The 15111-nt window shown below is 38.0% G+C and overlaps 1 protein-coding gene across 2 annotated transcripts in view; it reads left to right on the top strand.

Moving 5' to 3' along the window:
- The window catches only part of Fktn (fukutin), a 61132-nt gene extending 47008 nt beyond the window's left edge, over positions 1-14124 (top strand). For both annotated transcript variants that reach the window (XM_013513225.1, XM_005382776.2), the window contains exon 10: positions 12948-14124. In XM_013513225.1, the coding sequence (XP_013368679.1) occupies positions 12948-13161 (214 nt within the window). In that variant the 3' untranslated portion in view covers positions 13162-14124. The remainder of the gene's footprint in view (positions 1-12947) is intronic.
- Positions 14125-15111: the final 987 nt, after the last annotated feature.

Here is a 15111-nt window from a genome sequence, read left to right as displayed (position 1 = left end):
AGCCTCCCGAGTGCTGGGATTACAGGCGTGCACCACCACGCCTGGCTCTGTTTTTACTTTTTAATTAAAGAAATTTTGAGAGCATCTTTTTGTATAAAATAAAAGCTTTATTGGGGATTATTTCCTCAAGTAAGCACCCAGAAGTAGAATTAGAGCTTAAATATGTGAGCCATATTATTCAGCCATAAAAAAGAATGAAATCCTGTCATTTGCCTAAAAACAGATGGAACCCGAAGACATTATGTTAAGTGAAATAAGCTAAACATGTGGACTGCATGTTCTCCATGTGGAAGTTGACCTGAAAGTAGGACAGTAGTTATGACAGGTTGGAAGCTGTTGTGGGGATAAAGAGAGCCTGGATTTGATCCGTGCACACTGTGTGCATGTACTGAACAATCACACTGAGCTCCATGCATATGTACAATTGGTACCTGTTAAAGTAACAGGAAATAAGGTCACGTTGGCATCATTTGGCCATATCATCATACACAGGAATTTCATGTTGTTGCTGTTCAAATCATAAGTAATTATGCATCACATTTATTATGTATTCTACACTGAGCTTAGTCCCACCCCCAGTAAATACCTGTTGAATGAATAGATATGAGAATAAATTGATATTCCCTTGTTCTAAAGAAGTAGTTGTGAGCCTTTTAGCATCTTGGTGCATACTACCAGGTTAACTTCCTTAAAAACTTATATAACTTTTTGTATGGCAGCAGTCACCAGCAGTGAAGGAGAGTGCTAATTCTGCTATGTGTGACTGAGGTTTGCGTTGTAATTAGTGTCATTCATGAAGCTCCTGATAGTACATTTCAGTAGCTTTTTTTTTCTACTTCTGTGCATTAACTCAAAGAATCTTCTGTCCTAGAACTCCAGCAGTCATTGATGACAAGTTATCAGCAATTATTTAACTATTCTGTTAACTATTCTAAACATCAACTTTTTAAAATTAAGTTTATTGGTACATTTTTGATATGCACTATGATCACATTCATCATAGGGAATTTGTACCTGTACATGATATAATCTGGTTCTTTTTTTCCCAATCTCCTACCCTCCAACCTCTCTTCGCTGTCCTTATTTACAAAAGCTTTGTTTCCATTTTTTCTTTCTGTTCTTAATTTTTCCCTTCTCCCCTCCCCTATTTCCCCTTCCCATCTTCCCATTTGAACATTTTCTTCCTGTTTCACGGTATCTATTATAAATTTTGGTCCTTATTTACACTTTTGGTTTCTCACACCAGAGAAACAATGTGATATTTACACGTGTCCAATTTATTTCACTTAAGTGTATGGTCTCAGGGTGCATCCATTTACCTAGAAATATCTCACATTTATCCCTCTTTATGACTGAGTAGTACTCCATTGTATAAAAAAACCATATCTTTATCCATTCATTGGCTCATGGGCACTTCAGGTGTTTCCAAGATTTAGCTATTACAAATTGTGCCTCTATAAACATAGGTGTGCACATATTGCTGTGGTGCGATGCTTTTAATTCTTTTGGGGAAGATACCAAGAGAGTGAACAGCTGGGTCAAATGGAATCTGTACTCCTAGTTTTTTGAGGCATCCCCTCACCAATTTCCCCAGTGGTTGCACCAGTCTACACTCCCACCAATAGTGGAGAAGGGTTCCTTTTCCCCAACAGCCCCCAGCATTTGTTATTGGCTTATTTTTTGATAATAGCCATTCTGTCTGGAGTGAGATGGAATCTAAGTGTTGTTTTAATTTGCATCTCTTGAATGACCAGTGATGTTGAACATTTTTTCATATATTTATTTGCTGTTTCTACTTCTTCTGAGAAGTGTCTGTTCAGTTCAGATACTCATTTTTTGGATTAGGTCTTCAAATTGGAGGGATCTGATATTTTTATATTATTAATACTACAAAACACACATTTTCCTCTCTTCCAACTTCATCTTCAGAATTCAGCTTTAAATAGTACAGTGTTTTTTAATGTCTTGTTTTAAACATTTGTTAGGCAGTTGTTATATAAAGACACTTCTGTATCTAAACTGTAGGTGTGATTTTAGGTGAATGAGCACCAGAATCAGAGTGAGCCCTTGATTCAGATCTGATTTCTGTTCTTTTATCATCTGACTTTCAGAGCGTCAGATTTCTCCTCCATAAAATGAAAAAATACTGCTGCCCTTAGAGCCTGTAGTACTTAGATTAAATAATGTGGAATCACCTGATTCAGTACTTGGCACATAATTCTGAAGTGTTTGTTTATTCCAAATTAGGTACGCAGGGCCTAGAAGTCTGGCTAGAAAGGTTCATTGCTGTTTACCAAGTAGAAAAAAAAAAAATCATGAAATCATGAACTAAAGCCTACCAGATGTTACAGAGATGAATAAAAACTTACACTGTAGTTTTTATTTTACACTGTAGCATAACTGTAGAGATATATCATTTCTAGTAATAAAACAAGTAGAGTGCTAAGAGTTGAGCCAGCACAATTTGAATGAGTAACACTGATGGGGGATTGCTATTAAATAGATTTGGTTGGTTTTAAGAAAGATTTAATGATGTGTAGAGAAGATGGCATTGGGCAATATTGTTAAACCAGTTCATTGACAAAAAGTCTTACTTTGGGGCTGCAGAGTTTTTGATTTGATGGAATAAATGGTAGAGTCTGTCTTTGGACTTAATGTGAGGAATATAATAAGATGGACCTGTTGAGTATCATTATAGCTAGTGTGTGTAGGTGTGGAGAGGTAAAAGTGAATGTTAGTGGGGAAAAACACAAAATGATCTGTTATCATGAGCTAGATGAGGGTGTATGAAAACCTGTACTAAACAGGAGGTAATTGGAAGAAGTAGTGAAAGGATTTAACTCTGTGCGTGGCTGTCACCAGGGAGCCGAGTCTGAAGGGGAGTCCAAGGAAACTAGGAGTCCAAAGCAACTCATAAATTTATAATCATAGAACTGGGGAAAACTAGGGATTAAAGGATAATCATGTTTTTTCATTGAAATGTAGCACACAGAAAATTACACAAAACAAATACATACCTCCAGTAGTTATTAAGTAAACTCACATGTAACCCACATGCCAGTCAAAAATTAGATACTTGGGGCCAGGGATATAGCTTAGCCGCACAGTGCCTTGCTTGGCAAGCACAAGGTCCTGAGTTCGATTCCTGGTACCAAAAAAAGTCAGATATTTATTTACCAGCAACCGAGAAGCCTACAATGTCAAGACTCCTTTCTTCTACAAAGTAATAACTATTCTAACTTCTAATATTACAGCTTAGTTATATCTGATTTTTCATTTATGTAAATGGAATCATTGCTGACCTCTTTTCACTCAGTATAGTGTGTGTGAGAATCATGCATGTTTTTGCATGCCATAGCTATTGTTCTAGTCATTTCTTTGCTGCGTGACTGTACTCCAATTATTTATCAAGTCCACTGAGGTTCACTCTTTGGGTTGTTGTCATTTTGGAACTGTTACAGATGATGCTACAGTGAACATTCTGTACTTGTCTTCTGCTCTTGCTTATGTTTGTCATAGTCCAGTCACACTACTATAATAAAGTCCCATAAACTGGGTTACAGATAGCAGAGATGTCTCTCAGTTCTAGGGGCTGTGGGGTGTCACAGCAAGGTGCCACTATGGTCAGGTTCTGGTGAGGACTTTCTTTTCTCTTTTCTTTGCTTTTTGTTTCCTTGCAGTACTAGGAATTGAACCCAAGGCCTTGTGCATTACAGACAAATCTCTACCACTGAGCTGTGTCCCCACCCCTGGTTTGTTTTGTTTTGTTTTTTATTTTGTGTTTTGAAACATGGTCTTGCTAAGTTGCCCAGGCTGGTATCAAACTTGAGGTCCTCCTGTCTCAGCCTCATGAGTAGCTGGGATTACAGGTGTGTTCCATTGTGCCCAGCTTTCTTTTTGCTTACAGACTGCCAACCTCTCCCTGTGGCCTCACATGGTAGAAAGAGCAGGGAAGCTCCCTCAGACCTCTTTATGAGGTCCATTCGCGAGGGCTTGACTCTCATAACCTAATCATCTCCTACAGGCCCTTTTAGTACCATTGCCTTGGGGTTTAGGGTTTCAACTTATAAATAGGGAAGGGATGAAAAGTAGAGCACAGCTGTGTCTTCCGTTGAGTACAGTGTGGGGTTGCTTGGTCATAAGGTACACACATATTCAACTTCACTATGTTTGTTGGCTTTTAGTTTTTCAAAGTTGAATTTACCAATTTTACTTTCCCATCGGTGTTATAGGACTCTCCATTGACAACACTTAAATTGTCGGACCAATTTTGGTGGTTGTATAATGTTACCACATTTTTTTAATTTCCATTTCCCTAGTGACTTAACAGGGTCGCTACTTTCCATGTTTACTGACTATTTAAATATTCTCTTTTGTGGGGGATCTGTTGGATATCTTGTGAGGTTTTGTTTTGTTTTGATTTTTGTTTTGTTGAGATACTGGGGGTTGAATGCAGGGCCTTAGCACCAAGCTATATCCCCAGTCCTTTGTTTATTTATTTATTTATTTATTTTTTGAGGTAGGGTCTCACTAAGTTGCTGAGTTGCCCAGGCTGGGTTTAAACTTGGCATCCTCCTGCCTTAGCCTCTGCAGTGCTGGCACCACATTCATGTTTTTTTCTTTTCTTTTCACTTTCTTAATGGTAATTTTTATTTACTGAAAGTTATTTTTACTGTAATTTGGTGTACCAGTATATTTATAGTTAGTGCTTTTTGTGTCCTTTTCAAAAAATCTTTTCCTATCTCAAGATAATGAAGGTATATGTCCCTATTACCTTTTAGAAATTATATTGTTTTATATATAATATGAAGTAAAAATCAAGTTTGAACTCCAAATTTTATCTGTATTCCAGTTTTTCTGCTAGTATCCTTTTTTTCATTTCAATCCAGGATATCATGTTATGTTTAGATACTCAAATTTTTGAAATATGGCTGTAGTCCAAAATTTAAAGCATTTTGCTAACACTACCAGATTATTACCCATGACATGTTCCCGTTATGCCCAGTCAAGGGCACTGAGTTGCCTCCTCTTTGGAATCACTCCTTAGTATCTCTATCTAGAAATAATCTCCTCTTCCACTTCATTTCCATAGATATTTTTTCTTTTTACTTCTCTCGTGCTTATTGGAATACTTCTGCTGATTTGTCTGTCTTTTCTAACTGATGGATAAAATCAATCTTAGTACATCCATTGGGCTTTGTGAGACCTGAATCTTACTTGAAACTAAATGAGGTCTTAAGTGTAATATACACTTTTTGTAAAAGTGACACCAATTTGGTGACTTGGTCTAATCTAACACTTTTGGCAAATTAAAATCATAAAATTAAGTCACTCTAGCCAGGGATATAGCTCTGTGGCATAAGTGCTTACCTGGAAAGCCTGAGGTCATGAGTACAATTCCTGATATTAAAAAAAAAAAAAAAGTCACTCTGGTTACTTTCAATCACTCTGTTTCTCAGGAAGTTAAAGAATAGAGGTAGGTGTCAAATCTTCCCTCATAGTCTCTCTCAGCTTCTTTATACTATGCTCCTATAATTACAGCTCTCAAGAAATATATTTGTCTCACAGCTGTGAAACTAAAAAGGCAAATTTAAATAATTTCTTTAAATGAGTATATTGAAAACATTGAGTTTTCTAAAATTATCTCATATTTCCTCTGTATTTATGCCTTCATATCTTACAATATGAGGTCTCCTTAATTACACCTCTAAACTGCTAGTAAGAAGCAGGTATACAATTGAGGGGTTGAGGAAACAACTTTGAATGTGTGTTATACCAACACAATACATAGACGTGACAGTTATATAGTGAGCTTGATTCTTTTAAGAGACAGTTCCTTCAGAATGAATAAGTAACAGATCTTCCATGCATGTGAAGTTATATTTCTGAAAAACTGGGGAGAGGGAGCACCAAGATGGTGGAGTGGTAAGCAGTAGAGAAAGAGCCTCTCTGAGAGTCGTCATCCAGATGCTGGAATAAAGCAATATGAGGAAGACAAGAAGGAGGGAAGTGGGTTCCCTGGACTCAGGAAGGATCTGAAACATGAATTGAAGCCCACAGAGAAAGTTAAGAGAGAAACTTCAGTGAAGAAGAAGGAGATGTCTGGCAGTGCCTTCTCCCTGAGATGGGACTCGGTATGCAAGAGGAACAGTTCAAACTTGGCAGACACGTGGTGACTGCTGGTGACCCCAGAGGTCTCCACAGAGAGATGCAGTGGTGGAGGGGACCAGTGGATGGACGTGAAGGACTGCACTAGCTGTAATGAGTGCGGGGGGCTCAGTGACGCTGCATGAGAGAGTGGTTGGCAAGGAGTCATCTTGGAGAAGGGCCAGCTGAGCTCAGAACTCAGAGCAGCTGCTGGCTCCATCTAGTGGCTCCCAGCTGAGCTCAGGCCCACTGAAGGAACACTAATGGCTGCAGGCCAAATGAGTCTGGTCTTGGCCAGGAGGTGCAGGCCCGCTGAGATTATCCACTACCATGCCAAAAAGCTACTGCTGGTCTGCTGGGATAAATCAACATGGATTGATACTCTGTCCCCACATGTTGTGTACCAGTGACAGCAGAGACATACTTGGAAGTAGACTTTTTTTCTTTTCTTTTTTTTTTTTTTTTTCTGTCTCTGTCTCACTTGTTCTTGATGTGGTTTTGTTTTTGTTTTTTTTCTTCATTGTTTGCTCTTGTTTTTATATGTGTGTGAATGTGGTTTCTAGCCTCTGTGGTTGTAATTTTTTTTAATAGAGCATGAAACAAAGGACTCCCACATGTGAGGGTCCTGGATGAGAGTTGTTTATTTTTATTTTTGTCACAGTCAGTTGAGCAAATTAATCTTATGTTGTGCTCAGGAACAATACACAGAGTTACATGACATGAATTTTTCAGCCTTCTGAACGCTGCTGTCTGGATCTGTAGTGAGTAATGTCTTCTATTACTCTGTCTTTTTTTTTTTGTAAAGAGAAAAGAAAACAAAATAACAACACAGATAAAAACAAAACAACAAAAATAACAAAAATGATACTGATCGCTTCTCGGCCTTTTGGCTAAGATCAAGTGCAAAAATGATACTGAATTTCAAAAGAAGATTCTAAGAAATTACTAATGGTTGTTATATTACATATTTTCTTCAGTGAAATTACTCAGATTACCAGATGTAAGAATGCAAGAGTGATCAAACAATTAAAGAGAATAAAAAATAATCTAAAGAAACATTTGAAACAATACATAGTTTCACTAATCAAGATGGTAGGAATTCAACAATGGTTGTTATATTGCATATTGTTGTCTTCAAATTAGTTGTTCAGATTACCAGATATAAGCATGCAAAATTGGTCAAAAAATATTTAAGCGTTAACAGTTCCTTTCTATAAACCAATAGATATCAGCAGTTCAGTTATCCCAGCTATCCTTGCATATACATGTATATTTTTTCCCTTCTTTCTTTTCTCCTTTCTCCCATCCCAGTTATTCCTTCCCTTTGAGCAATTTCTTTCCTTTCACAATATCTATTTACCTTTTGGATTTTATTTACGTTTTAAGGTTCTTACACTAGGGAGACAATACGATGTTTACACAGGCAAGTCTGATTTATTTCATTTATGAATATAGTCTTTAGTTGCATTCACTTACCTGTAAAAGCCTCGTTTATCTTTTTTCTAGCTGAGTAATATTCCATTGATAAAAATAGCACATCTTTTTTATCCATTCCTCAGTTGATGGGCATTTGGGTTGTTTCAAAGATTTAGCTATGACAAATTATACTGCTATAAACATAGGTGCACATATATTGCTGTGGTATGATGTTAGCATGATCCCCCTTAGCCTTACTTCTGATCTCTTCCTCTTTTTCCATGTCTCTATTTTTTCCCTAACTCATTATGAATTTTAACCCCTGTGGGCAAATTTGACATATTAAGGATTTGTATACTGCATATAATTTTCTGGTTTGTTTTAGATTTTGTTATACATGTATAACCACAAATCTAAGTGACAAATTAATGGGTAGCCCAGTTTGTCATTTTGTAGGCCGTGTTTAATGCTCTTGTCATTGCTGATGGTATCACTATAGCCAGAAGTGACATAATTGTTCTAAACAGCTATTCTCCCTGGTATTTGAAGACTGAGATTGACTAAGGGTCACAGGAAATACAGTGGCACAGTGCCAAAGAACCAGGGGTTGGGCCAAACAGGCAGCAACTTCTCATCCCCAACAAGTTGAAGAGGTAGGATCTTGCACCAGACTGAAAATCCAAAGATCAGCTAAACTTGGAAGATACCTCAGAGAAGTAGTCATTTCCTAAGGGTTCTAAGTACTAGCAATAAAGCAACCCACCATAGGCAATTTACAAGCATCACCCCAGGAATTAAATTTTAAGACTGGCATATATATTTTGTTTTTTATATGTATTTGTATTAAGTAGAAATACCTTATATTTCTATTGACTAGCATCCTAGGAGAAATAAACATGGACTGTATTTTCACTAAAAGACTTGTTTGCAAATATTCATAGTAGTTTTATGCATATTAGCCAAAGACTAAAAACATCCCAAATGTTCATCTCCCAGTGGCCAGATATGTGACTTAGGACATAGTAACAGTAGATAAGCAATAAAAAGGAATAAGCGCCTACTAGATACACTGACCTGGCTGAATCTTCAAGACATTATGAATGAAAGAAATCAGATAAGAAGAGTACATGCTGTGTATTTATATTTATTTGAAATTATTTCACAGGCAAAACGAATGAGGAATGTAATAAGATCATTGCCTAAGGCCAGGGTGAGTTAACTGCACGACTCCCAAGGAGCCCCGGGAACTCTGAGTGGTAGATGTTCCGTGTTAGTTACACAAGTATGTGTACATCGTCAGTACCCATCACTTACAGGGGTGCATTTCATGCTTTGTAAATTATACCTTGGGTTAAAAAGATAAAGCAATATTTTGTGGTGAAAACAGATGATAAGAAAGGAATGAAACAACAATTTTTTGTTTGTTTGTTTTTCTCCGGTATCGGGAATCGAACTCATGACCTTGCACTTGCCAGGCAGGCGCTGTGCCACTGAGCTAAATCCCCAGTCCCGAAACAACAATTAATAATTGTTAGAGCATTTAGTATGTAGCACTGTTCTCAGCACTTCACATTTGTTTATTCATTGTATGCTAATATCTCTCTAAGGTATAAATACCATTATTCCCTTTGTTTTACAAATGAGGGATTTAAGGCACAAAGAGATTGGCCAAGATTACACAAGTAACAATTGGTAAAGCCAAGATTTGAGCCTCAGCAGTCTGGTTCTAGACTATTTTAAAATAAGTCTAGCATACAGTTTATTATAATAAATGTAAACAGATTAAGCTAGCATGCTGAAAGTCAAAGATTATCAAATGGGAAAATAAAATGTAGCTATATAATACTTGCAAGAAACTAGTACCATATTATTATCAGACAAAATAGAATTTCAAGATGGAAATATTAAAGGATTAGAAGACCCACTACATAATGTTTCAAAGAAACAGTTCACCATGAAGACGTAATTCTCATAAGCATGTGTCAAACACCAATGAAATTTTTTATGAATAAATATTTGACATGTCCACAACTGTGGTAGATTTTGATGTGTGTGTGTGTGTGTGTGTGTTGGGATTGAGCCTGGGCTTTTGCACTGAGCTATATCCCCAGCCCTTTTTTATTTTTTTATATTGAGAGAGGGTCTTACTAAGTCACTAAGTTGCCAAGATTGGGCTCAAACATCTGATCCTGTTGCCTCAGCTTCCAAGAGTACTGGAATTACAGACATGTAATTCCACACCTGGTTTGATATTTTCATTTTTAAAACTCCTGGATATGAACAGTACCAGGAAGTTTTTCTTTTTAAAAAAGAACACTTAAATACAAATGAAAATATCCTAAAGGAATAGAATTTGTAATGTCAGCTGTATTGATACAAATTTTCACATTAAAGGATTTCAAAAGGAGAGGGAAAAAATTCATGATTGTTTCAATGACGAAACTGTTGGTAAATGTCATAATTAACCAAAAGAAATAAAGCCTTTTAAGCAAACTTGGATTAAGAGGGATCTGGGATTTCTTTACCCTTCTAAAGAGAATATTTCAAAAAACCAGTGAGCAGTCATATTTAATGACAAAACTTTGGAAGCCTTCCCTTTAAAATTTAAAAAAACACAATGTGTGCTAGCCTTGGTCCTGTTAAACAGTGTACTAGAATCTGGGTGTGGTGGTGCACACCTGTAATCCCAGCACTTGGGAGGCTGAGGCAGGAGGGTCATTGTGAATTCTAGACCAGCCTGGGCGACAAAGTGAGCTCAAGGTCAGCCTGAACTGCATTGCAAGACTCTGTCTCAAAAAGACAAAGAAAAAAAAAATAAACAGTGTACTGGGGAATTTACGCACCCGAATAACAGATAAAAAAAAAAAAGTAGGCATTAAAAAGAGAGATAAAATTGCTCATGGAAGTACATCTTTTTGTTGTTTTACAGAAAATGTCTGTGGAAGAAATGCCTATGTTGCTCCAATGCTAGGGTTTAATGCAGATTTACATATAAAAAAGGTCAGACCTAACATTTGATGGTGTCTCACTTGCACTTAGCCTAGCTAACTAGTCATAGTAAACCAGTGTTCTGTGACACTGGGGGCACTTTCTTTTCATCTAGCAATTACGTTCCTAGACTGTACAGTTAAACTGATGAAATTAGCCACCACCAAGTAGCTTTATAGATTTTAATAGTTACCTGTGAGAGAAACATTTTACTCCCAACTCTATAAGTGCTGCTTTAGACAAAAATAAAGTGATGTAAAGTTGTATGAAACAGAAGACATGTTTTTGTGTAATAGATCCCTTAAACTTGTATTCTGATTTAGAGTTCCCTTAGTGTAAATTTAAATCTTACTTACATTTTAGATTCTATTCTAGGGCTTGTACTTCAAAGTGTGAAGAGCTCAGCCAAGATTAATCATAGCTCTAAACCCAAGGTAACATTGCAGACCCATGGTGTACTTTAATCTTAGTCATTATTTACTGGTAACCTGGACAGAGTGCATGGCATGTGCTCTTCTGTGTCACTCAACCCTCCCTTTCCTCTCCGCAATCCACAGTTACTTTTCACGTTTGTAGTTTATCTTTCCTCTTCTCCTAGGAAGCTAGGGTTTTTTGGTTTTTGGTTATTTTGTGAAATAAAAAATCATTGTGGAAAAGAAAACCACAGAGTCTAGGGATATCTCTGTTTAGGAACAAAAATTAACATTTGAGTTAAATTGTCTTTGCATTATTTTCACGTTGTTCATATACAGTATTTTAAATGTTTTGGGTTTGCTCATTAAGTCCTTCCCTGGTCAGCGTTGCTACTGTTAAATCTGTAGCGTTGTTTTACCCTGTCTATTCTAGGTCTGTTTTTCTTTCAGCTTTTTGATGGGACTTAGAGCAGTGATGGCAAACCTTTTAGAGCTTTCAGTGATACAAACAGCCCACGTTGGCACGCATGCTGTAGGTTCGCCACTACTGCTATAGAGGCTAGTACTTAAAAGAGAGACATTTCCTGGCCTGTGTTGCTGTATTATGTACTCCATGATTTCTGCCTTATTTCAGTTCCAGTGTGAGCTTGACAGGAGGAGACAGGTGGTCATTCTGCTGACCAGCAGCTGATTGGGGAGGGTGGAGGCTCATGATGGATGGATACGTCTGCTGACAAAAAAAGCAATTCCATGAATATGAGTGTGCAGAGTAAAATTGGGGTCAGCAGATGGTAGGTCTAAGCTGTATCTTATTTCTTCCTGAGCTATGAGATCGGCTGTAGCTGTCTTTTCACAGAAGCCAGCTGGGACTGCCATTAACTGCCAGCGTCCCCTGATTTTTGTAGAAGGCACTTGTTGCTTTCTTTAGAAAGTATTCAGCCTCTCACTTTTATAGATGGCGTTATGCTCATTTGGTGGCAAAACATGATACCGCCAAGCAGGCTGTAGGAGAACTGGCCTTACTGTGGAGAACGTTCCCATTAGGCCCATTCCCGCAATACAGTCGCTCTGAAATCTGGTTTTCTCTTGTTCCTTCTTTAATCTCTGATATTTTAAATTCCTGTGGTTTCTGCCGTTGCCATTTCAGGTTTCATTCCTGACAGTTCTTCGCATGTTGTGAAGAGAAGAAACATTTCTCAGAAAAGCACCAGTGCAGAATGCGAGGTTATGTGTAATCTTAAGTCAAACAGATCTAGTTTTAGCTTTCTTTATAATATATCAAATTTAATTTCTTTGACTCAAAGTACATTTTAGAACTATGTTTTGGGTTTAATTCCTGAAACTTACCTACTAATTGACATAGCTCTGCAGTTGATACAGTTAAATTTATTATAACAAATAGTTCTTAGTCTGTCTTAAAGATGGTCTTCAGCATTTTGAGAAGAAAGAAATAAATTAGATTACAGGTAGGATTGTGGAAGGTATGGAACCAAAGGAGAAGCTGGGAATACAGCTTGGGGTCATACTTACTCTGTATCCCTAAGAAGTCCTGGTTGTGCAAGAAGGGAAAATGATCATTTTCCTTCATCTTTTGTTTTAATATCTCTTCCCCGATTGATCCCAACAGAAATTCCAGGGTTGACTTTTTTTTTTTTTTTTTTTTACCAAACTTGGTATGTTCCCGTCTCTGAACCAGTCGCTGTAACTTACTGGCCAGACCTGAGGCCAGACTTGGCCTGACCTGAAGCTTAGAAGTGGAGCTAGCTCCTCTGCAAACATACAGAGTGGAATTAGGTGATATTGACATTGGAAGAGGAAAGGGATGCTAGACAGTGAAAAACACTAAACATCCCCACTGTCCTCAAACTGTTTCGTGATGAAGGGCTATCCTAAGTCAGGAGTGTACGAGCATCTGGGTTCTTCGTTGGGACCTTCCGTTGTCCGAGCCTCACTCCTCCCCACATTGCTTTTGTTTTGCTGCAGATACCTATTTCCCAAGTTCACACTGTGCTGGACTGAGTTCGTAGACATGAAGGTCCGTGTGCCGTGTGAAACGGTTGAATACATTGAAGCCAACTATGGTAAGAGCTGGAAGATTCCCATAAAGACATGGGACTGGAAGAACTCTCCGCCCAACGTGCAGCCCAATGGAGTTTGGCCTATTTCCGAGTGGGATGAGGTTATCCAGTTATACTGAAAGGCTGGGTGAAATAGGGGAATTTCTCTTCTGGAAGAACAAAAGTGGATAACTATTTAAAAAGCTGCACATCCAACATAAGTGAGACCACCACCGCCACCACCAAAAACAGGACATTTGAAGACACAGAGTCCCAGCTCCTGAGCCATCTGATTTAGTTCTGGAGCAGCATTTATTGAGGAGTTTCTGTGTGCCAAGTGAAACGTGAGGTAAGGGAGTATCAGAGATGAATGAGCAGATCTCTGCCTCTTTTTCCTATGCCTTTGTCAGCACCCCAACTTTCCTTCGAGAGAAACACCCTTCCCCTTTGAAGAGCTGAAATAGAATAGGATATATTTTATAACGGTTTTTTAAATGTTAAGTAATGTTTAGACTGGAAAATGAGTTCATCAGGTAAAAGCTAAGGAAGGATGTACTGGTTAAAGAGAATAATCCATTCCTGTCCTCAGGATTTGAGATGGTATGTTAGTGCTGCGTTTAAGATTACAAAGTCTGGGTTAAGAGTGAAGTGATTAGGCTTCTGTGGCATCAAGGAGCGATGCTAGCAGATTCATTTTATACGCAACCTGATGTGGAATTGATTTGGAACGCAGGGCATTAGTCTGTAAGGGAAGGTGAAGCCTATTTCCAGCTTGTCGGGTAAATGTCCATACTCTTACTATTTTCATATTTGAAGTGAGAAGCAAGCTGATGCTTGTGTGATGCTTAAGTTTCCATCCATTGTGAGAGTATTTTCTCTGACCTCTGTTGGCGCTTATTGACAAATCACTCAAGCAAGACCAGGCATGATTTTAAAAGTTGTTATTTCACAAAACTTAACTTTCCTTATTTCATTCTCAGCCACTCCATTCAATAAAAATAGGAGCTGCTCATGGACATTCGATATTTTCTGTATAACCCTTGCACTTCCAATTTTAACATTAACACTAATGTTAATAGAAATACCTCTAATTTTTCTAAATAGACTCTGTTGTATTTATTCACCAATCATAGCTCCATGTATTTAATTTATGGCCTATGTATCACCTTGAATAAAAACCTACCTGTCAGCTTTCTTCCAAAAGTACTTAAGGTCTCCAAAAGGGAAGGTAAATGGTGAGCCTAGCAAGTACTCCCCGCCCTAGCGGATAGGGTTGGTAAAGCTTTTGTCTGTCTCTAGGTGTCCATCAGTTGAATATTGATGAAGAAAGCACTCAGACTTCCTTCGTTATTGAGTACTAGTGCTGTGGATTCCTGCAGTTTTCTTTTTCCTCTAAGATACATTCCTCAGTGCACCGGGATGGCCGGGTCTCGCTCATGGCTTCACCAGCCCCTTGCATGATGTACTCTGAGTGAGAGAGAAAAGCAAATGGAGGCACAGTGATAATCACTGTTCTTTCTCTTTGGGAAAGGAAGCCAAGTCTTGTATCTACTCTGTGCTATTTAGGATTGTTTTTTGGAGCAGCTTGCCAGATTTTCCTCCAAAACTGGAGAATAATGAGTCTCAAATATGGAAACCTCTAGTATGTACAAGCCCCTAGATTCGCTCCCCAGCACTGCCACAAAAAGTTTAAAAAAGAAAAAGTGGCACATCTGAGGGACTGGGCTGACAGTTTCCCAAAGCACAGTTGGACAGAGTGACCTATACCACCAACCCCTCCAAATCTTAAAACCAACGTGAAAGCTCTCCTTGATGAATGCTAACAGTCTGGCTTAGGCTGTTTTTAATGTCAAATCCATGTGTCTTCTCATAAATAACCTAAACATGTTTTCAGGAGCCTTTTTACATTATTAACAGACGTGTCCCAAAAGGATAGGTCATCATCGTCATCAGCTTTCTCTGCTTGAAAATAGCCCACAGAACAAAAATCAAAATTTTAAATAGCCGACCTTAATTTCATTTGTCATGTGCTAAAACAACGTAACAGATGGTCTCATACTTTCCTCGTTGCTGGACAAAATACCTGATGG

Source organism: Chinchilla lanigera, unplaced genomic scaffold (assembly GCF_000276665.1).
Source record: "Chinchilla lanigera isolate Chin_1 unplaced genomic scaffold, ChiLan1.0 scaffold00018, whole genome shotgun sequence".
Lineage (NCBI taxonomy): Eukaryota > Metazoa > Chordata > Mammalia > Rodentia > Chinchillidae > Chinchilla > Chinchilla lanigera.
Note: the sequence above shows the minus strand (reverse complement) of the source record. Positions and strands in the feature narration are given on the sequence as shown.